This window comes from Lepisma saccharinum, chromosome 29, assembly GCF_977018435.1.
Source record: "Lepisma saccharinum chromosome 29, izLepSacc3.1, whole genome shotgun sequence".
NCBI lineage: Eukaryota > Metazoa > Arthropoda > Insecta > Zygentoma > Lepismatidae > Lepisma > Lepisma saccharinum.
Window position 1 is genome coordinate 15,260,189 of NC_139257.1, and position 24,191 is coordinate 15,284,379.

The 24,191-nt window shown below is 41.0% G+C and overlaps 1 protein-coding gene across 1 annotated transcript in view; it reads left to right on the forward strand.

The window, feature by feature from the left end:
- The window catches only part of LOC145981531 (uncharacterized), a 230,463-nt gene that overhangs the window by 43,074 nt on the left and 163,198 nt on the right, over positions 1–24,191 (forward strand). Inside the window, exon 2 of the mRNA XM_083114833.1 lies at positions 13,964–14,126. Within this exon, the coding sequence (XP_082970959.1) occupies positions 14,004–14,126 (123 nt within the window). The 5' untranslated portion in view covers positions 13,964–14,003. The remainder of the gene's footprint in view (positions 1–13,963; positions 14,127–24,191) is intronic.

The window sequence follows — 24,191 nt, forward strand, 5'->3', positions numbered from 1 at the left end:
AAACAGTTTTCTCTTTCACTTTTGTAAACAATACTCCAGTGGAGTTTGAAATGAGCCAGGGTAATCTTTGAAAGAGCCAACTTGAAGAAAGCAAATGGAATATATTTCTGAATCAGGCATCCAATAGTTGGAGAAGTACAACGAGTCGAAGGCGAAGGAAATTCTGTATAATATACATGAACTTCCTATCATTGTGCTTTACCATTCTTGATCCGGCTGATGAAGAAAACGTCAACATCCTTAAAAACTGCAATGTAAAATTCCTCATTATCGTTTAATGTTCAAACAAATGTATTCCTTCTGCGAGAATCTCAGACTTACAAATTTTACTAATTTTCTTGGGCATCTATATCTGTAACCGTTATTTAGATGTAAAGAATGTATTTTTAATCCTCTTAAGCAGTGATTTATCCATAACCCCCCCCCCCCCATCTGCAACATCTCAGAAGATTTTTACCAAAGCCCACTTTTATGCTAATTTTGGCTATACATTTACCTTGGCCCCCATAAAAACGACATTACACCTCGATATGGAAAATTTCTTGATAAACTCCCTTCTGCAGCTTTTGTTTACAATATTTTATCGGTACCTTCGATGGTTTCTGATATAAGGCCGAAGAAATAAAAAAAATGGCCACCATTTTCCAAGCGCACAAGTGTTCATTTTTGACACATCGTTACGGGACACACCCGTCTACCCTTAAGCCCCTGCTGGGCCCTTGGGTAATGCTAGGGCAGCTGTTTTCGATTTTTCCTCCTTTCGAAAGAAAACTGTTTTGATATTCCAAAATGTGAAAAATTACATGTGTTTAGAATTCCTTCTAGAACAGTGGCTATCAAACTGTGGTACGTGTACCCCCAGGGCTACATGAACTGCTTGATGGGGGCACGCAATCAGTTCGGAGAGTGGTTTTTCATCCATGGAAGAAAACCTAAGAAAAGAAACAAGTTCCGAAATAGACTAAATTTGGAGCCAAATCACCGCTTGAAAGTTTCAAGTTCACAATCAGACATCAAGAAACTGTGTCAGGCTATGCAGGCACATCCTTCTCACTAGAAACTAAGGATTTACAATAAACACTCCAAAATTGTGCTTGACAGTTTGTTTACTAACTGATTTTTGTTCAATAACTGTGGAAAAAATAGTTGAAAATTAAAGTTTTTAATATACTTCTTAGCATACATGTGCTTCACATTTTTAATTTTGTAACTAATCATTAAGATTGTAAGCGTAGGTACACCCAATAAAATAATAATATTGAGAAACCTGACATCCTGACTATGATAGTTAAGCAACATTTTTCTTACAGTTTCTGTGCAATGAAATATGATATGAAACTTCACACTGTTGATTAATCCTTAAGTGTGGATGGCGTATCTATAAAATCATCAATGGAAAATTAAGATCTGAATTTCTACTTACATAATTCAACTTCAGAGTTCCCTCTCGATCGACGCGAGACACTCAATTGTTCGACAACTCTACCGCTAGGCTTTCCCTTACACAGCGCTCTCTGTTCCACAGGCTGCCCCAGTTCTATAATAAACTACCCACAAACATTGACATTTTTGCCCCTGAAAGTATTTTCCGATCTTCTCTAAGAACGAATATGTAAATCTTTTGTTTGTTTCCTTGTTTATGTCTTATCATGTTTATATTTACATTTTTTATTTTTACCTAAAACCATCTTGACTCGTTCTTGTTGATTTATTAGAGTTTTCAGTGTAAAATGGCCTTATCTGAAACTTGGAAAAATAAATAAACGTAGGATTCTAATGTTTATTTGTTTACCATCTTTCCACATACAGCCCGAATTCCATTTTGCTCTATTGCAGATACACCACGCCTCCAACATATCAATCAGGCAGCCCCCCTAAAAAAAATCCTCAAAAACCACTATTCGGAGAAAACCTATGGGGGGTACATTAGACGTTAGTACAGTGAGAAAGAGAGTTTGAGAGCCGCTGTTCTAGAGCATTCACGTGAATCTCGGCGCGTTAGCTTTCCCTGTTATCTAGATATTATCAATACTTTAATAAGCTTACATAGCCACGAAACTGTCGAGAATATCTAGCAGCACCCAAAGGTAAATTAAGATAATTTTTCCCAGATAGGGCTAAATTTTGTCCATGGATGTAGTCCTCCCACCATGGTTTCACTTCTTATCTTGTCGTTTCTTCCTCCACCTGCCTTCCTCACGAAGATATACATGAGATTGAACCTTCATATTAGCCAACTACAACGCGTGAAACATCCATCCACAGGTAATATAATCTCCTCCCTCCGATGTAACAAGTCTCCATCTGTTTAGTCAGGTGTCAGCGTTGAAGTAAGGAGCGTTTGGGAGGGTGGGAAAGAAACCTCGGGCGTTTCTGCTTTACTTGACATGGATTTTTTTCGTGGCCCTCGCGAGGAAGCTAATAATCTCGAGACCAGATGGTTCTGTTGAGGTCGGAGCAGAGAGACATCTGTTGCGCTATTCAAATGATGTCGCAAGCAGTCGACGTTCCCCGTAGTTACAGATTTTCCTAACTTAATTGTGGCCAGAAAATGAAGTGTGTACATAGTATGTGTTTGTTTTCTTGAGATGAGAACCACTGCTCTAACCAGGGTTCTTAAAGGTCCAGGAATTTTAAATAAATTCAATTCCGGTCCAGGAGAGAAAGCAAAATTCGGTCCAGGAACCTTTTTTCCACGATCAGTTTAAATACGGTCCAGGAACCTTTGTGAGGACATTTTTTTGTTTGGGGTTTGTCTCACCGCACCTCACCAGTTACGTCCCAAAAAAATCCACCTCACCAGCTAAAGGGTTAAGGAACTCCCAAGAAATGTACGATGTTATTGTTACGTCAGTGATGTAAACCTTGTAACCAGATACCCCCAAGAGTTCTCTTCGCGTTGTTTTTGCCTCTGCAGGGTTTGTTTCTTCTAATTGGTGGCAGGAAGGAAGTGGTAATGTGATATGGTGGCATTTGATAGCTTTGGAATAAAATTAGACGGGGCGAGCAGTTGAGGAAGTGGCTTGTGTGAGCGTGGGCGGCCTCTCAAGAAAACCTCTGATTTTAATTTCATATCAACGAAGCGAGCATTGATCTTGAGCGTCCCAGCGCGTGGCAGCAGATATTCATTGGGATATGGGGTGCATCATTAATTTTAAGCGTGTTACAACGAAAATATCTTTAACAGGAACATCACATGTGCACCTATTTTGAGTCTCCCCTCAGGGCAGTAACAGCTGAAGGGTTCCAGGAGTGTATAACCTACGTTTCCTTAAATAGATGGATATGCGAGAATGTAAGAAATATAGAAGCTGTAAGTTCTTTTATTGTCACATTAAAATCGTGGATTTGCTCCTGTGTTTTTGTGTGCCCGGCGTTGCCCGGGTATTTATTTATCCTCTATTTATCTTCTATTAGACAGGAATATAATGAATTCTAACTATAGTGTAAAATGAACTTGGAAGTTGAACGGTATCGGGAGTGTCACTATTCATCTCAGCGGCCCCGAACACTATGTATTCCACACTCATATCGGTCGTTTTACATGTCACCCCCTTCCCACCCCCACCGCTAGGCTAGCCAGGGGTGTCTTGGAGTTGAAGGGCATTGGGAGTGTCACTATTCATCTTAGCGACCCGGACAACTATGGATTCCACACTAATATCGGTTGTTTTAGATTATTTTTACGTCACCCCTTCCCACCCCCACCCGTAGGGTGCCAGGGGTGTCTTGGAGTTGAACAGCATTGGGAGAGTCACTATTCATCTCAGCGGCCCCGAAAACTATTATTCCACACTCATATCGGTCGTTTTATATGTCAATCCCTCCCCCCCCCCCTAGGGGTGCCAGGGGTGGCGTGTCTTGGAGTTGAATGGCATTGGGAGTGTCACTATTCATCTTAGCGACCCCGAAATCTATGGATTCTACACTAATATCGGTCGTTTTATATGTCACCCCCCTTCCCACCCCCACCGCTAGGCCAGCCAGGGGTGTCTTGGAGTTGAAGGGCATTGGGAGTGTCACTATTCATCTTAGCGACCCCGACAACTATGGATTCCACACTAATATCGTTCGTTTTCGATTATTTTTACATGTCACCCCCTTCCCACCCTCACCCGTAGGGGTGCCAGGGGTGTCTTGGAGTTGAACGACATTGGAAGCGTCACTATTCATCTTAGCGACCCCGAAAACTATAGATTCCACACTAAAATATGTCGTTTTCGATTATTTTTACATGCCACTCCTTCCCACCTCCACCCCAAGGGGTGTCTTACCCCCACAGTATTTATTTCCAGATTGAAGTGATACGTGTACCAAGTTTGGTTGAAATCGCTCCAGGCGTTCGAGAGTTATGCCGGAACAAACAGATACATATATACTCGCACACATCCATTTATATATATATAGAGAGAGAGATTATAAGCTTTTACAGTTTTTTTTAATACAATATATATTTGGAAGGTTTCCGATTATTGTGACAATAAGCACGCTACGACGCCAGGTGTCTCTGGTTCGAATCTCGGTCTGGACATGGGTATTCTTTGTGAGTCTCCCTTCATCAATTTAATCTCATCATAGCCCATCCTCATCGTCGCGATTACAAAAAAGTGACAGAAGAGCAACGTTAAATAATAAAATATTCTGACACTAAGTCTCAATCTAGGGTTAAGAACATTCTTTTGTGGGGAGGGACTGAGGGTGGAAATTTTAGATTTGATCATTATTCTATTTTTGAAAGTGTGGTTAATAATTACTGTGGAGCCGAACCACGGGAATATGCTTCTGTCAGGAATCAAAACATTAGAGGATACATTTTTTGAGCAGAGCCGCTCCGGTGGCATAGTGGTAATGTCCTCGCGTTGTAGTCAAGGGGTCCCGGGACGCACATAGTGAGTCGGATCTCACTTTAAATTGTAATAGTCTCAATTAAACTGGCTGTGCATGAAGTGGACTTAAAAACTTAAAACATTTTTTGAAAACTTTGAGAAGTAGTCATGAGTTTTTTCGCAGATTTTTCTCCCGAGATACATCACTTTCTCCACAGTTGCGAACGCAATCCTCTCAAAGTGTCGTGCTTGCATTGCCTCCCACCTGCCTCGCAATGAGCGCCGTCTCCTCTCAACAAACCGGGAGACCACTTTCGTGGAATGAAGTTGCAGATCCCTCAAGAGCAGACCATGTGGAAGGCTCGAGTTGGGCCAATAAAGGCGAGCCTTGTTTGCGAGCGAAGATGTGGGAGTTGGAAATTGATTGGACCGGAAATCTTGGTGCCAAACCGGCGTGAAGAACGCAACAAAGGAAATATTGTATTGACGGCTGGAATCGCTCGATATGAAGCTGATCAAACAAGAGAAGCAGTTTTCCCGGTCTTCTGTGTCCAACACTGTGAACGAACGTCTACCATGGAACTATAAACATCTGCGTCTTGATGCTGATGAGGATAGTGCAAACATTGAAATTAAATGTCTTCTCTCTCTTTCTCTGTTTGTTCAGTCCAACAGTTCTTAAGAAGAATTCTAAAAAGAAAGTTTCTATGTACGAAATTAATGATCGAGTAAAACACTGGGAATCAACAGGGTACTTCAGTATTATACGGACTACCGCATTGCATTGCTCAAGTGATTTATTGCTTTGTGTAATCGACATTCATTATGACAAGTACCTAACCTAACCTAATCAAATCAAATACAGTGTTCCTATTATGTCCATAAGTGTTTCTTTTGCTTCCCCAGAAAACAGGTAGTCTGTATGATACTTAGGTACCCTCCGTGTCCTCCCGTTTCGCCTTATTGCGTTTTCACCACCCTCAATAGAATTTCAAATGATTTGTGACAAACTTTCTATAAGGCTAAACGGGACATCCCATTTCGCACCTACAAAAAATTTCCCACCTGGGAATTTTATCGACTTGAAGGGTAATTCATAGGGGCATGCATATTTCGTTTTTGACGAAAAAACGAAATTTGAAAAAAAAAAACACATTGTAGTGTTAATTTTTCATGTTTTAAAAGGTGTGAGATGCATTTTGTGACCATGTTTTGTCACGAAATAATGCGAAATGAACTGCAAATTAACACTTAAACACGAAATTTAGGGTTTATTCACCGACGCGACACCTTCTGAGGTCTGAATTATCCTGAGAGTTAAGCAATTACCGAAAAATAGATTAATTCTGCTGTTAATATTGGAGAAGCAAAAATGGACTCCTTTACACAGAAATAAACTTCATACTCTGTTAACAACATAAATGTGCTATTAGAAGTGAAATGTTAATTCTGTGGAATAAGTGTAGTTTTTAAATCAAATTTAGGATTATATTCACAATTTTAAAACTAAAATGTATTTTTATATACCACTTTTCATCCAATTTTTCACCGCTATAACACCGATATTTTATTTTATTTACCGCTTTTGAACCCGAAATTGACTCCGTTTTTGTACCGAAATTTTGCTTTTTTATTTGCCAAAAATATGTGCCTCTAGTAATTCATAATGGGAGCTCCCATTGTCCTGTCGGTTAGGTTAGGTTAATAATACATTAATAATAATGACCCTTGATGTCGATATTATTCCCTGGTGGGAAATTTTTTGTGTGTAAGGCGAAATGGGATGTCTCGTTTCGCCTTAGAAAGTTAGTGTCACATAAATCACGCGAATTTGTATTGGGGGAGGTGAAAACGCAATAAATGACGAAACGGGCCGTAACCGTACCCTCAACAGTGCCTTACAGATGTTAACATCTGAAAACTATTTTGGAACTGTTAATCTGTTAACGCTTTAAGTGTGGATGCCGTATACGCAACCGTAATGTGCTTTTGCAGTGCGAAAGGTGCTTTGTGTTCGCTTTGACTAGATTCGGCTGCGGCCCCATACACGCCCAGACGTTGAAAATATAACAATCACGTTAGATGAGATTATGCTAGCTGCAGGAAAAGCAAGAGGAGTAGAAGAAAAGGAAGAAGATGATGATGAAAATAGAATGTAAGTTAGACGCAAGAAACGTCTGCAGTTGTGCGGTGTAGTTCGTGCATAATAGAATACCTGAAATATGACTCGAAAACCAAATTTGTGTGATGCGATTATTGAGTTCCACTTGTTTGAAGTTTCGCTTTAAGTCCACTTTATGCGCACATATCGAGACTGGACCTACAGATTAAAGTGGTATCCACACGACTGTGCAATGTGCCTCCACTGGGCATGGAGCCAGGGACCCCTTGATTACAAGGCGATGACGTTACCACTACGTTATTGGGAGCCGAGTTGCACTTGTTCTTGACCTCTGAAAGCAGTGAAAGTCAATCTGATTCGATAAAAAAAGGAGTGATGAAAGGAAATTTTGCTACAAAAAAAACCCATCATTTTCCAGTGGTGACATATATGTCTCTGTAGTCCAAAGAATCACGCTTACATTCTAAACTCTTAATTGCTTACAGCTCCTCCTAGGGCTTCTGTGTGGATTGCTTTCGCAATTTGCTGCATACGGTTTGAACCACCTTAGATATACATTTTCAATGCATCAACTACTTACTCAAGTCTCCTCCCGGCTTTCCCTCCCGAGTCAGTGTTGCCAACTTAGCTCTCTTGGAGCCAGATATGACTCTTTCGTGCACTCGTTTGCCTGTGAACCGGGACTTTTGCCATGATTATACATTTTGCACATGACGTGATATTGTTATATTGGCTGCGTCGCCCCATTCCCTCTTATATCCCCAGCTACTTTTTTTTTATAACGCCGTGTTGACGTGAAATTGGCATAATATTGTTATAAGGGAATCCTTTATTTTTGATTTCGTACGACCATGAGATGTCATCAATTTAGAGTTAATGGTAATAGCAGCGCCCCACCCCTTTGACAACTAACATTACTCTAGGAAGCACTTCGTAAATCTAGCTCCTTGAAAGTCAGTTTTAAGTCCATTTAAGGTGAAATTTAGCTCTTTTATGCGCCCCAGGTTTGGCAACACCGCCAGGAGGAGGCAAGGAGAAATGCATTGGGCATATGGGAGTATTTTTTTTATTTATTATCTTGGGAATATCAAACTTCCGATGGAATAGAAAATGATATCAACGGGAAGAGGGCAGTTTGAAGAAGTGATTGACGAGCAGAAAAGTCGAAACTCCCATTTGATTAGCCATAACTTGATGATGAAGTTGAAGGAATGCATGGGATTCCGAAAATTGTTATTACTCATATTTTTTACAGGTCGTATCTAGCTTAATGTTCAACTTTGAAAAACGCTTCGACCTGCCACATGTGGAGAAATTCATACCCTCTTGTACCCCCACGTTTTTCTTCAGTAGCATTGCTCATTCCGACGATATTCCAATAAATGCACACATGGTGCGTAACTGCATCTCCTCGCCTTAAGTAAATACGATATTTGAGGCACTCTACAGTGTACGAACTTAATTTATAGTTTTTGAACGTGTCGCTGGAGAATTTTACCAATCGAACGAACGCAGGCCTGTGCGGTCTGCCATGCCGATACGGTGTGCAAGATTACTGTTGATTGGCTCGTTCCCAAGCGATGTGCATCACTTATTACTTGGGTCTGAAATCTCCCTAAGAATCCCACATTGCTAGAGCAGCGACTGAAACACCCATTCCACTTGTAACTGTATGTTTCTAAAAGCCAGGTCAACTTGCTTCAAAATCGGAACATTTCTTACGTGGAACCTTTTTTGTTAAGTGCTCGTTTTAACACTTTTTCTTTTCCTAACGAATTCTTATTCCAATGGAAGGTTCAATGCTTCAAGTTCTAATTATAATAACCAAGTAGCAAATTTAGTCTTCGTGGTTTCTTTGATTGTGCTAATTGGAATGTGTTTTTCCATTGTGCTGCCATCTGTCGTTCAATTTGTAATTATGCTTTCTGTTTGTGGAGGTAGGCTGTGACTTGCACGTTCTCTATGCCAACGCGTGGAGAGCTGGACTGGCCATCGATGGTCCCAGGCTCGAGTCTTGGCGTGGAGTATCCTTTTTGGATGACCCTTTATCAGTTTCATTGTTCATAGTCATCGTTGCGAATAGACTAAAGAAGTTAAAAGAAGTAAGAAAATTACAAGTGTATTCTCTACATGGTCTTGTGCTGTCATAGTCCCTATAGCACAAATCTAGACAACAACGAAGATACTGTTGCTGAGAACGTCTAAACAGATTTAACTTAACAGAACTTAGAACATCAACTAGGGGCATCGGCAGGAGTTCTTCTGGAGGGGACATTCTGCCCCCCTTCAGTTTATCATCTTCCTTTAGGCTGACATTCATTTTCCAGGGCCGTCCTCCGTGCCGGAGTGGACGCCAGAGGTCCCAGGTTCGGATCCCGGCCTGAGCATATGTTTTCTTTGTGAATCTCCCGTCATCAATTTCATCAAATTGTCAGTTATCCTCATCTTCACGAGTAGCCAAATGTGGCAGAATGCGACATAAAATAAACCAAATCCATCAATAGTTTTCCAGGGGGGCAAAGGCTGCTTGCTCCCCTCCGGACTCCCTTGATACTAACACGCTTTTCTGCTACAGAGACTGCTCCTCGGGGGTTATTGTTGAGACAGACACGGGTATAGGAAAATGAGTCTGGTGCGGGCCACACTCAGCTTGCAACAAACGCCAAAACTATAGCCGCGACGTTATAGCGTCCTGCGCGGAGACCCTCTGTTGCCGCATTTACCTACGAAGGAACACGCGGTCAAACAACCAATGAGGCCTGCTGTTTGGGCAAGAATCGGCAACCTTAAGAATCCTCCCCTCCTCAAAGCGGCCAGCATGGAAACAGAATTTTGTCAAAATAACCGTTCTCCGCTGTGATTGGACACTTGTTGGTACGGCGGCATGAGAGTAAATGCTAAGAGTTCTCTAAACCTGGTCCTTCTCACATAACAATTCCGATTAGGTCTGATAGTGCACATGTGGTTAGGCTAAAGGGAGGGGGGGGGGGGTAGAGTTCTTAGCATTTAGTTTTTTCGTTTGTTCCAAGCTCGGTGTGCCCTGCACCAGCCAGACCCGTACGATAGTGGCGTAAGACAGCATAAATATATTTCTAGTTATGACATTCGGTGAGGTATCGATAGCTTGACACGACTTCCACATTAGTACTCTGGAGCGACAGTTGGTAAGATTTCAGACTTGAAATCACCAATACTTCAGGTATCGCAAGAAGACGTCACGGGCACCAGTTATCGTCCTGGAGTTATTTCTCAAGGGAGCTTTTAGTGCCGTCCATCCATCATCCGCAACGTGGTTGCATTTCACCCTGATAACTGGGCCACGTGCGTGCTCCGCGGATGTTACAATTTTTCAGAAAGTGAGTTTGTTTCCCACCGCGCTGGGCGTGCCCCGTGTCTTTTCTCACGGGGGCTGTTGTAGGAAGTTATGAGGGAACTGTTCCATTATGTGGATGCATCGGGGCAAGGCCGCGGTTCTGCCACTCAAGGTCGCTTCGTGCGTTTCGCATGGCTGTCAACACTTTAAGCGTTAAATTATCCTCTCTTTAAACGACTGGCGTAATAATTGAGTTCAGATTTCATAATGATTAAGGAAAGGAGTTATGAAGTGGACTTTCACTAAGCATAATACAGATTGAATACACATTTACAAGATTTCTGCGTTCTACGAGGGATCAGTGTTGCCACATGAAGGAAAATTTCCCTTTTGCAGTGAAATTCGGACCGAATTTTTAGTCAAAAGGGAATTTTGATGAAAAATAACACAATTTCAGGGAAATTTTAAGACAACTGACTACACTATTACAGTTTATGTTAATTTCCAATTTCATATTCATATTTTAATATTTTTTTCTGTGCCTCCTCATTCGATCCTTTGAATATAAACCTGTATCTATTTCTGTTAAATTTATTGTACGTACGTCGCTTTTATGAATCTTCGGATAATAGTAACGATGAGGATTAACGATTTAATGGTTGGTGACCAGGATTCAAATCTGGGAGTTCTGGAAAAAAGCGATGAAGCTGACATGTATGTGAAAGATTTGTTTTAATATACAGTATTTTATTTATTCGAAATTGACCAACGTAAATACTACTGCTACCTTCACCAGCACTAATAATAATAATAATTGCAGCTGGTGCTGCTACAAGTTTTTTTTATTATTGTTATTATTTGATATTTTAGGTGAAGGGAAAAATTAGTCCGAAAAGGGAAATTTTGACTCTTGGAAAGGGAAATTGTGCCCTCATATTGTGGCAACACTGCGAGGGAGATTCAGTCGTATGAAAACCTTAGAAGTCCCTACACAATTTACAGGACAGACTGTAAACAGCTTAAATTTATATGAGGTACGACTATTATTTACGAAACGACATCAAGGCTGCAACACTGAGCAAGTGAGCTTCACAACACCATTTTTGTCCTTTTAAAGAGGCCGCCTCCTGCTTACACATGCACAAACGAAGAGCAGTGCTTTCTTGCCCTCTGGAAGCCTAAGACTTAGACATTCTACGGCAAATGAAAATTCAATGTCTTTCTGCATGCTTACCACACCAGCACGTTTACAAATAGAGGAAGCAGGGTTCCTACGCGTCCTGGAAAACCTGGAATTTTAAAATATTCCTTCCAGGCGAGGTAATGTTATGAAATTTCACATTTTTCCAAGCTGTACCTGGAATTTTGAAAGGTTGTCCTGGAAATTCCTTTTCCCCGTTTTATTTGTATGAATTAAAGTAAGTTTTCATTTAAAACAGGTCAGTGTCATGACTGTCGTTTATTTACCTATGTCACGTTGCTGTCTACTGTAGTCATTTTTAAGTTTTTGTATTATTTTGTATCGCTCAGAGGTAGAAAATATGATGATAATAATAATGGTTTAAAAAAAAAGGGTTTGCTATCCTAAATATTCCAAGTTTTCTAAAGATATTATTCTTGTTTATTTGTAATACAAAATGGTATTTTTTTATAAACTTATATATACTTGTGTTTATTTTTTCTACTTTTGTATTTTTTGTATTATTGTAAAAATTAAATAACCTTCATTATACTAAGAAATGAAATGTGTGGAAAGGAGCAGGTGTTGGGGAGTTGGGAGCCTGCATTAAGAAAACGTAAAACTTTTTGTTTTAATAAAATAAAATATGTAATGATGTGTATTTTGCCATGGTTGCTTTGTACACTTGTCCTGGAGCAATTGTAGAAAATCCTTGAAAAGTCCTGGAAATATCATGGAAAAAATTGCATGATTTTGTGTAGGAACCCTGGGAAGGTGCCTCCCCGATGGCGCAGTGGCAGCGTCGTCGCCTTGTAATCAAGGGGCCCCGGGATCGGTACTCGGTGGAGGCACATAGTGGTTCGGATCACACTTTAAACTGTAGATCCAGTCCCGATTAGCCTTACTGTGCATAAAGTTGTACTTAAAACGCCAAATCAATCAACAAATAGAGAAAGTTCGACAATGACCTCAGTCCGCACGCAGATGGGTGGAAATGCCATCGCGGTGGCTCATAAGTGGCTGCACATAGATTCCAAACATTCTTCTTCTTGAGACTTAAAAATATATGTGGATCAGCAATGGGTCTATGCTAAAATGCAGTAAACTTGTGCAACTTTACGTGCAAAAACCTACTAGATAAGAAACAAAAAAAGAAATGAAGGTTTTCATTTGACGTCCCTCGTAGATTGAATAGACATGGCATATACAATATTTATAAGGTTCGTGTTTTATAGGATTTGAATAATTTTTTTCCAAGGCGATGTGTGCTGATGGCACTGTAGAGTAACGTAATGTCATGCATGTAATGCAATAGTAAATGAAATATGGGCTTCGTATTGAACATTTTGCAACAGTCCTATGATGGCCAAGGCAAACCAAGGGGATTTTAATTGAACTGGCACTGATCAAGGCATATAGTCCCATCGCCGCTATTTTCGCTCGTTAAATCTTCTTTTTCAGTAACTTAAAACAATTAATTCCCACTATGCACAATTTAAATTAGATATTTGTAGGATTTTGGCCGGGGGGGCGCTTCAGCCCCCAGAAACCTCCCTCTGGCTACGTCCCTGTCCACCAGTGAGCGAATTATGCAATACAAAAGGTCGCATACGTGTGTGTTTGTGTGTTAAAATATCACTTTCTAGTATATTATATCATTAAGGCTCAGCTGGACTTTTGGCCGCCACCAGGGCAGATGTTTTCAAATTTTCGTGTTCTTTCAATAACCCGCTATGATATTCCAAAATATGAAAAATTACATACGCTTAGAATTGCTTCTAGAGCATTGACGTGAATTTTCGTGTGGTTTTCTTTCGCCGCTATCTATAAATCATCAATAGTTCAATAGACTTATGTAATCACAAAACTATTGAAAAAAACTAGACATCAGCGAAAGCAAAACACACAAAAATGTACACGAACGCTCTGGAAGAAATTCTAAGCTGATGTAATTTTTTCGATTTTGGAATATCATAGCGGTTTTTCGAATGGAGAGGTAAATTTGAAAACATCTGCCCTGTGGTGACCAAACGTCCAGCCTCCCAGTTCGGGCGCCATTTTATAGCAAAAATAATGGGTTCAATCGCTTTAGGTTTGGCATGGATGTTCAAAAAAGGAAGAAAAAAAAACCTTGAAATGCATAAACATAAAAAACCATGCAGGTTCCGGCCAAAGATTATGGACGATTACATTCCATAGCATTTGGTCTTGGACACAAACCAACCGTAAATTTCTAACTACTATAAATCAAGACTCTTTTCTTTGTGTTTGGACAAAAGAACCGTAAATGGCATTATCTCTATACTTGTAAAGTATTATTATAATCATGTTGCTTTATAATCTTCTGTATATTCTTACGAGAGTTGCGGAACAGTTATGGCTGTTGAAAACGGCATTACATTTCAGGAAAGTAACTTTCGCGCCATGGGTTGCAAGGTGAGTAAAGGCTGTTGTTAGATCAATAAGCGCGGACATTTTCCCACTTTCCGAGTGATGTCACGTTCTCTTCTAATTTCTTCCAGGCCCAGCGGAGGCGTGCGGTCGCCCCCCTTCCCCCCTGCCATGGCGGAGTACGAGGATTCCTCGTACCACTCGACGAGCGAGGCGGAGAATGACTCCGAGAACGAGGATGACCCGGAGCGGAGGCTGAACGAGCTGCTCGGGGAGTTGGATACACTGGCTGCGGTGAGTGTTTCTCTTTTTTTTTTCTCACAGCATTAGCGTTAATTAGGTCAAGTCAAAGTTCAAGGTCGAAGCATCAAAGTTTAATTTTCCGTTAAATGTCGTCTTGTCTCGTGATCTTGACTTTCGAAATACCCACATCCCTTTATCGCTTTTGCGTCTATAGGGTGATCGACGATACGAGGAAAACCTGTGACCCCACATAAAAATCGTAAGGAATTAGATCTGGGTTGCTGGGAGACCAATCGATGGTGCTTGGCGTCGTGACTTAAGTTCTTTGGTTGGACAATTGTTTTTATACAAATGTTAAGCTAGTTAAAGAATGCATGCCTTTCTTTATCTGTTCATACAATAATAACAACAATAATAATATTTATTAATTTCCCTCGTCGTTGCCTTGTAATCAAGGGGTCCCGGGTTCGATACCCGGTGGAGGCACATGGCACAGTGGTTCGGATCCCACTTTAAACTGTAGGTCCAGTCTCGATTAGCCTTCCTGTGCATAATGTGGACTTAAAAGAGCAAATCAATCAATTATTAATTTAATATGTTGTTTAGTTATAAGCGATATTATTATTATTATTATTATATGTGACACACTTGGTTCGGACTCCCCCGAAATTTAATTCTAGATACGTGCCTGTTGGTAGGAGCATACTTTGTGAACCAAGCTTCGTTGGGTTTCGAAGGTTTTAAGTTGAAAATATGTGTGATTTCAGATGCACTCTTGGAAACAAATGGGTGAAAGGGATATCGGTAAATCGCTTATACCAGAGTTATCGCAGCCCCTTGGAGATAAACTGAGAGATGCAGGACTGTAGCATTCTTCCAGCGATGACTGTTTCCAGAGCTGCGACTGAGTGTGGTAGGATCTTGATGTGAACAGAAAATAAACTTTAAACAGGCTTCTCAAAACCTAGTTTGGGAGGTTAAAACTAAACGAACATCTGGTTACTGGCTGTTAATCCGAAGAACAGCTGGCGGTTGAGGAAGCTGACTCACTTATCGCACACTTCTCGAACACCTTTGTGGTCAAGCCCCGCCCTTCGTCTTTTGACGTAAGTGTGGATTGCTTTCGTTGTTAGCTTTTATATCTCTTAGCATAAATACACTGCTGTTTTCTGGGCTTGACTAAAAAGGTATTATGCTGCCGTTCGTCTCCTGACGTGAGGCAGAAATTCCAATGTATTTATGCTAGGAGAACTAAACCTCACAAGCCTAACAACAAAGGCTTGACGTTAGAACACGAAGGTCAGGGCTTGACCAAAAAGGTGATTGGGATGAGTGCGATCAGTTATACCCATGTCAGTTTCCAGTCTGCGGCTGATCTTGAGACGGAATCGAGCCGTGACGTACAATTGTAGCCGTCGTTACTTACGCACCAACTTGGGGCGTTTTCTTGCGTTGCCGCCGGTGGGCGTGCGGAGGGGTGGAGCCTTCCTACTTGTTTTTTGTGCTTCTCTTTTGTTTCTCTTTTTGTGCTTCGGAGTTCTATTTTAGAGAGGTTTACGAGTGGCGCAGCAGACATCCATAAAAGATCATCCGGAGACAGCGCTCTTCCGCGCTTTCCTTAATTGGAATGCAAGTGGTCCAGTAGGATTTGGATGTTGGTTCTTCGCTGTTCACAAGCAGAACATCAGAGCTCAGTAACCCGAAATCACTTTCCACTTACTTGAAAACATTCGTTTCCCCCATTCTAGAACACTGTTCACCCGTCTGCAATATGGCTTGCCATTCTCATACTTCCAAGATCGACAGTGTTCTCAGCTTTTCCCTCTCCGTCATGTTCCTATATTACAAGGCGCTATCGCTGAGTCCACTGGTAGCATATTAGCAGGTGTGTTGGTTGATTGACTGTTTATGTTCACTTTATGCACAGAAAGGCTAATCGGGACTGGACCTACAGGTTTAAAGTGGGATCCGAACCACTATTTGCCTCCACTGGGACCACTTTATTACAAGGCGGAGACGCTACTCTACCACTGTGTCAACGAGCAGGCTTGGGGGGGGGGGGAGTGCCTCACCGACAAGGATAAATTTGTCCAAGAGAAGAATATGCAGTAAGCTAAAAAGATTGACAATGGATAATGTCCAATAAACATTGTGTGCCCTTGGCAAAGACAAATTTTACCTGTTGCTGTCCCAGCGCCACTTCTCCGGCTGTACCTGCGTGTTCAGCCATCTTCTCGCAGCCTCCCCCTGTAACGACGCCGTTTGGGAAATCGCTTGAGTCAGAAGAGGTAAGGTCTGTGCGAGAAAGAATTTCATTCCCCCGTAAGGTCTGTGCGAGAAAGAATTTCATTGCCTTGGGGGGAGGGGAGGGAGCATATTTACACAGGGCTCCTCCGTGGGTTGATGGAGCGTCGCGGGCCTTGATTTCTTCCGGAACATTTCCCTTCCGAAGGGGTCCGCGTCGGGTTAAAAATAGTGGTCCTCCTCTCTTGCCAGATTTCAGGGTGCGTGTAGTCATGGGGATTCCACGTTCGTTATATATTTGGAAGGGTGGCTAGATGACGAGGCTGCAAACGTCCCCCTTGTTTGCCTTCGGAGAATATCTTGAGGGTGTGAAGACGCGGCGCAAGATGGCGGATTTATATATGTGGGGGCCTGGGACTAACTTCGTCGTGACCCCTCCCTTCTGCAGTTATACGCCAATTGTCATACAATCCATTCTCAAGGTTCAACGTACACAAAACCTCTCCCGTAGCAAGAGTTCAGGAATCGTTTAATGAGTTATTCCTAGTGCGTGATTTGGACAATTTTTCGAATCAGATAATGTCATTAGGTGCAAAATTCTGTCAAACTTTATACTTTAGTTGATTGACGGTAGATGAGTTTTAACTGTATTTATAACATGTTGTTACACTATTATATTTTTTAACATTATTTTATGTATTAACATTAACATTATTGTCAACATTTGTGTATATTATGTTCAACATAAATCGACTTCGCTCCTGTGATGGACAAATAAATTAAATGAAAGCGACATGTCGAATTTAAGACAGTCGTGTTACATAGGACTGAAAATATGCTTGTTTTGAAACTATTTGATACACATTTTATAGGTAAATTTTTCGTACTGCTGTGATGATGTCAGCAGAAAAGTTATGTCAGTAACGTAAAAAAGTTACATTCGAAACATTTTAGTTGTACTGAAATAAGGAAAACTGATATTTCACTGTCCAATTTATAGGAGCTTGATCTTTTATCGTTTTTTGTATATCAATGTGTTTTCAAATTTACATCCGTAACAGTGTAACTTTTATCAATATACAGAGAATTATTGCAGCCTAATCCCAAATATTTGATTGAAAAAATACTAATTTTGTAAAGTGAAATGAAAGATTTCATATGCTTAGTCTGGAGGATACACAAGGCCAGAGTTTCAAAATGTTACATCCGGAATTATGGAATTCCTGTTCGTTATTCGTAAAAATATTTCCACAACATTTCAGAAATCTCGTTCTCCATTTTGTGGTCCTTTTCAAGAAGGGTGAAAGATATGCGTGCGAACTAAAATTAGGCTGTGTACCTTCATCCGCAATAAAAATAAGGATCCTGAAATACGCGCTTCTTTGCATGATGTGTGTGGCCTAAATCTGAGGCGATGGTTTAACAATACAGTAAATTCAAGGCTTAAGGCGAGGAGATACAGTTACACACCATGTGTGCATTTATTTTAATATCGTCAGAATGTTGAATGCTACTGAAGAAAAACGTGGGGATACAAGAGAGAGTGAATTTCTTCACATGTGGCAGGTTGAAGCGTTTTTCAAAGATGACCATTAAGCTAGATACTACCTGTAAAAATATGACGAATACGAATTTTCGGAATCCCATGTATTCCTTATGGGGAATCAACTTCATCATCAAGTTACGGCTAATGAAATGGGAGTTTCGACTTTTCTGCTGGGCAATCACTTCTTCAAACTGCCCTCTTCCCGTTGATATCACTTTCTATTCCATCGGAAGTTTGATATTAACAAGATAATAAATCAAAAAATACTCCCATATTCCCAATGCATTTCTCCTTGCCTCCTCCTGGCAGTGTTGCCAAACCTGGTGCGCATAAAAGAGCTAAATTTCACCTTAAATGGAGTTAAAACTGACTTTCAAGGAGCTAGATTTACGAAGTGCTTCCTAGAGTAATGTTTGTTGTGAAAGGGGTGGGGCGCTGCTATTACCGTTAACTCTAAATTATTGACAATTTATTCTTAGTTTTCACCATGTAGATCCGGCGTCATCACCAATCTCATGGTCGTATGAAATCGAAAATAAAGGATTCCCTGATAACAATATTATGCCAATTTCACGTCAACACGGCGCTATATAAAAAAAAGAAAAGTAGCTGGGTATATAAGAGGGGATGGGGTGACGCAGCCAATATAACAATATCACGTCACGTGCAAAATGTATAATCATGGCAAAAGTTGGTCTATGTGGGCCGGAACCAGTGATGGTATCATAGTAAGGCACGGGGCGGGCGCCCCAGTTCACAGGCAAACGAGTGCACGAAAGAGCCAGATCTGGCTCCAAGAGAGCTAAGTTGCCAACACTGACTCGGAGGGAAATGCCAGGCTTAGACTGTCTCGCATGCCCTTAACAAATTTACCGCAAGTATTTACGTTGGGAAATAAAACTTAAAAATCTAAGAAGCAAAGTCCGTCAATCGCCAAAGAAGCGAGTATTTTAGGATCTATGTGTATCATTTTTAATGCGTGTGACTGTACACTCAGGAGTATATTGTCACTTTTATGGAATTATCAGACACACCTACAACTTTCACCGTATCGTGAGAAACAACCTTGCATTACAGTCTCTCTAGATTTTTAACATCAGCTAGCCTGTCTGTCAGAGGAAAATATAGTAATTTTAGGGCGTGATCAAATCAGTCCATAACAACTGAAATAAGACCTCTCCGATGGCGTAGTGGTAGCGTCGTCGTCTTGTAATTAAGGAGTCCCGGGTTCTATACCCGTTGGAGGCACATACTGGTTCGGATCCCCCTTTAAACTGTAGGTCCAGGCCAGATTAGCCTTACTGTGCATAAAGCGAACTTCAAATACCAACTCAATCAATCAAAAACAACGGACATTTTGTTTGTTTACTAACGGTAAAAATATACCCTTCCCTTTTTTTTAGTTCTAGGGGAGGGGGGCCGGCAGAAGTCGGCGCCCTTTGTGGTTTTCCAAGTAGAGATATCCACAACCGAACATTTGTAGAAAACCCAAAAAGGAAAATAGTCTCTCAGCCACAAATCTGAATTTTCGATCACGATTAGCATCAAGTTGCCCGTGATTTACCGCAGTTGGGTTGTTAGTTTGTTGTAGCCGAGCTATTTCGACATGAGAGCCTGGTTGCGAGTCCGACTCGTCGGGAAGGCCCGCCTGCTGGCGCCGCGGAGTCATTTTCCAGGCTGTCTGGGTCATGTGGCGAGTCCCGCCTTCTCTTGACTACTGGGTCAGGGTTCGCCGACCGAATGAAATGGAAGCGATGCAGTCCTTGTGTCACTTGGGGGGATTCCAGCCTCTATCAATCTGTCAGGCTGGAGACTCCAATCAAGAGCTAAGTGGAGTCTTTAAGAGGCTCTCAAGTAAATAAAGTTGTCCCTTGTGCGTGAGGACTGCTGCCTTCGTGACAAACTTTTTAGACGGCGGCCATTGTGGACATGCTGTAATCAGCACCACGCTCTGCCTTCATCCTGGAATGCGTAACTTAACCCTCAGGTACGCCACTCGCTTAGCACAAACCCCCCTGAGAGGTGCACAGAGATACTAAACCTGACTTAGGAAATGACACTAGAGATTACATTTTACCAATACCTTCTGACTGAGAATGACCGACTTCATGAGGGAAAGGTAGCTTACCCCCGTCTCGGCACGAAGATCTACGAGGGTAAGTCAAAAAGTATCTACACTTTTGCCACAACTTTTCTCAGGTTGGCAGCACTGCCTTCAGCTCTTGTGTACTACATGGATGTAATTTTGTGGTCGTGTGGCTGAGGTTTGATCTTAATCCCTCCATTTTTCTTTCTTTTGTTACAGTGTAAACATGGCCGCTCCACTGGCAGTGTGCACCAAGGAAGAACAACAATCAGTGATTCAATTTCTCTGGTCTCAAGCAGTATCAGGGGTTGAAATTCATCGCAGCCTTTCAGTACAATACAGGGACAGCGCTTTACTGCGTAGTATTGTGTACGAGTGGATCGAGAGGTTTAAAAACGGCCGGACAAGCGTGAAACACGTTAGCAGGACACCCATCAACCTCCACCAACGACAGGAAGATTAAGCAAGCTCAAGAGATGATTCTGACGAACCGACGGAATCGATGGTTACCCATCATGCAAAGCTATTATTCTGACATCATCAGATGTACTGAAAGCCTGGGATAAATTTCAGCCTCGTGACACATTTTCAGACCAGAGAAATCGGATCACTGATCGCTGTTCTTCCTTGGTGCACACTGCCAGTGGGGCGGCCATGTTTACATTGTAACAAAAGAAAGAAAAATGGAGGGATTAAGATCAATCCTCAGCCACACGACCACAAAAGTACAACCTTGTAGCACACAAGAGCTGTAGGCAGTGCGGCCAACCTGAGAAAAGTTGTGGCAAAGTGTAGATACTTTTTGACTTGCCCTCGTAATTCCTCCTCCACCGTGTGTCGACTTTCTTCTCTCTCGAATTCCAAAAAGCCCCGTGTCTCTTACTCCCCCTCCTTTTATTCCCCCTATCGTCATACGTTCACCTCAGCCACGGAAGCCATCGGGCGTTTACCAAACAAATGACCGAGTCATCATCTTCCAGATTGCAAGCTTTCATACGTGTTCTTACAGATACTCCACGAATGTACGCAGTTTTAGCGTAATTTGGCTTTATTAACGTCGCTATTCTACCACTTTTGGCTAATCGCGACAGTTAGGAGTGATGATGTGATGAAATTGATGAGGGGACATTCACACCATGACCAGCCAACCTCTTGGCGGAGTTGTTATCTCTAGGGATGCCCATCCCCCCAAGGCCAATGGCGCATCCCCCCAAAATCATGTCATGCGTCCCGCCAAAATTCAGGTATCCCCCCAAATCATATCATTCGCACCCTCAAACCATATCGTAATCCGCACAAAGTATTTAATTACAACAGCTTGTCTACAGAAAGTAACTTTTTCTTAGCTTTACTGTACACTATACTTGATCTGCCCCTCCTCCCTAAACAGGGGTCCATCACTCAAGACTATCCCTAAAATCGTCCATCATAATCGAGAATATCGCTTGTCTTGTAATGCAGCTATAGTATAAAAACTTCACATTCACTTCAACAAAGCTCCAAACATGCATCCTAGCAATATATTGCGAGCAAAGCGAGGAAGATTTTTACATCCATTTCTTTGCGGGCTTTCAAGAATATTAATTTAATAGGATGCCAATACTTTCTTAGTCTTTTCCAGCTTCTCCTTTGGCACGTTCGGGGTCGAAAACGTGTGGATACCATATCGCTAAATACAGTCTCCAAAATGTAATGTTCGAACTCTCTCCACTACAGAAATCCCTTGACAATCTAAGATTTAACACTTTATCAAGAGCTTTCTATCCCCCTTTAAATTTATTACTTAATTAATTTTAGACTTACTGTTGATATTGAAGAGTGGATATTGCCTCCTCCAAAAAATTAATTCTGTCTCCACACCAGAATTTCCGCAACAGTCTTAAGACATTAACAATACACAAGAATTGGATATCCCCTCAATGTAATGCTAAATCCCCCTCTAACTAAAATACCCGCCATAATCTAAGACCTAGAGTTGGATACTGTCCTCCCAAAATTTAATTCAGAATCCCCTCCCAGAAACCACATGCCAATTTTAGCCTAATATGTAAAAGTTGAATATCTCCCCCCCCCCCCCGTCACCTTCGATAATACCCTTAAATACTTTCTTTTCTTCATCTAATGGATTAAATATGGTGTATTTAAGGTGTAAAATGTTTATATATATTTTGGAAAACGATATAAATGTTGAATTTTATATTGAATGGAAAAAATTCCCCCCAAAAATTTCGATGGCGCAATCTGCGCCATAATCCCCCCCTGTGGGCACCCCTGGTTATCTCAGCGCGCTGCGACTTCAGGGTTCCCGGGTTCGAATTCCGGCCTGAACATGGGTGTTCTTTGTGAGTATCCCTTCATCATTTCGTTACTCGACCTCATCTTGGCGATTAGCCAAATGTGGCAGAAGTAAAATAACCAAATTAATGAATCAATCAGCAGACAAAATGTTTATGGAAGAGCTGCAGAAAACGAAATCAAATGCATTGTTGCGTCAAAGTCTCGAGACTACTTTATTTCGTCCACCCAATTTTGCTTAATTATACAGGGTGGTGCAAATGTAGGTTGACAGTCTTTGCCTACTTGGCATGCCAACTGTCAACTTACTTTTACACCACCCTGTATAGATTTAATTCGTGTCTGTCATTGTATTCTCTTAAAATTTTATTATTTTTTTCATTTATGTCAAATTCTTTCATGTTATGTATTATAAATGTATGTACTGTAACTTTTAATTACCAGAGTTAGGTGGTAGAGCTGCCAAAGGCTGAACCTCGCTCTGTAGTAAATAAAGATACTTTTCTATCTATTCTATTCTATGTTACAGTGGAATTAAGGTCGTTTCACTGTTCGTGTTATCATGGTCAGTTCGGAGTTTCGAGTAGAGAAATAAAGTATTACTTACTTTTTACTTATTTATTTACTTGCAATTTGTGGTTAGGCTATTTTGATCAAGTTGATTTAATTTTGTACACATAGCAGCAATCGGGTGATATTGAGGACATTTATATTGCAGGATATTTGAATCTAAAGGGTGAAAACTGTAAACAAGTCTCCCTTAATCTCCTTAAAGTTGACAAGCCTACATGCTACTTTCCTCGTACCCAATAATGACATTTATAATGTATGTGCACCTGAATGTACCCACCCTCCCTGCACCCCCGACGAATGATGAATATACTAATATAAGAACGAGCTAGGGAAGTTCATATTTACATTTTAATGAATGAATTCGCTAAAAAATAATATCGCTGATGGAGGAAGACCTTCAACGGGTCCATTGTTAAGTTATCATATTGTTACGAACGGATATTGTTTGGCATGCTAATTGCAGAGTTAATTTGAGGTGTACTCGTTTGTAAAACAAAAGAATGAGGTTCCGAAGTAGGCTAATGTCTCCTGATTAAATTCAAGTGTAATCGCATACATGTCCTAGAAACTGGATTTATCTAGCTGTGCTCATAAATGGCTCGAAATCACTATTCACTGGCCTTGCCACCAGTTATTATAGGTCTTTCACTCCAAAATTGAACAAAGCTGTCACGTTTCAATAAAAGGGTCCCGGGTTCGATTCCTAGTATGCATATGTCATTAGTTGGTATTCTTCTTTAATAATTGTAGGACTAGATTAGTCGGGACTGAAAAATGAGTGTCAACGTATAATTAAATATTATTATAATTTCATTTGAGTCAGTAATTGATAGTAATTATTACAAAGACGTTGCAGGGAAATGGTAACTTCAAGCTGAAGTAGTGTTTTTTTTTTAGGAGGCTCGTTTGTTGTACCCCCTGAAAAAAAATGATGTGTAGTATAAAAGAGGCAGTTTCCCCAAATTTCGTTGGAAAGCTTTCCCTTTAGGCTTGAATTGGGCGAAATGGGAAGCAGAAATTCCCATTTCGCCCAAAGTGGTAATTGGGTCTTAAATCACATTATCATGTGCTGAGAAGCCATGAGGGAAAACACCCTGTAATGTGACCAAAAATAATACTAACATAAGAGAGACATGTTAAATTTTAGATTCATATTTTTGTTGGAACTAAATGTGCAGTCGCTCTTTATTTATCTCACACTACTAGCCCCGCCTTCAAATGTACAAACTAGAGCTGAGTCGATGCCGATGTATCGGTATCGGAAAGTATCGGTTGGAATTTATTTACCGATACTTTTTCGGTGTTTTTGGCGCTTTCGTGGAAATCCTGGAAATTATGCAAAATTAGAAGTTTATCTTTATTTAGCACCAGT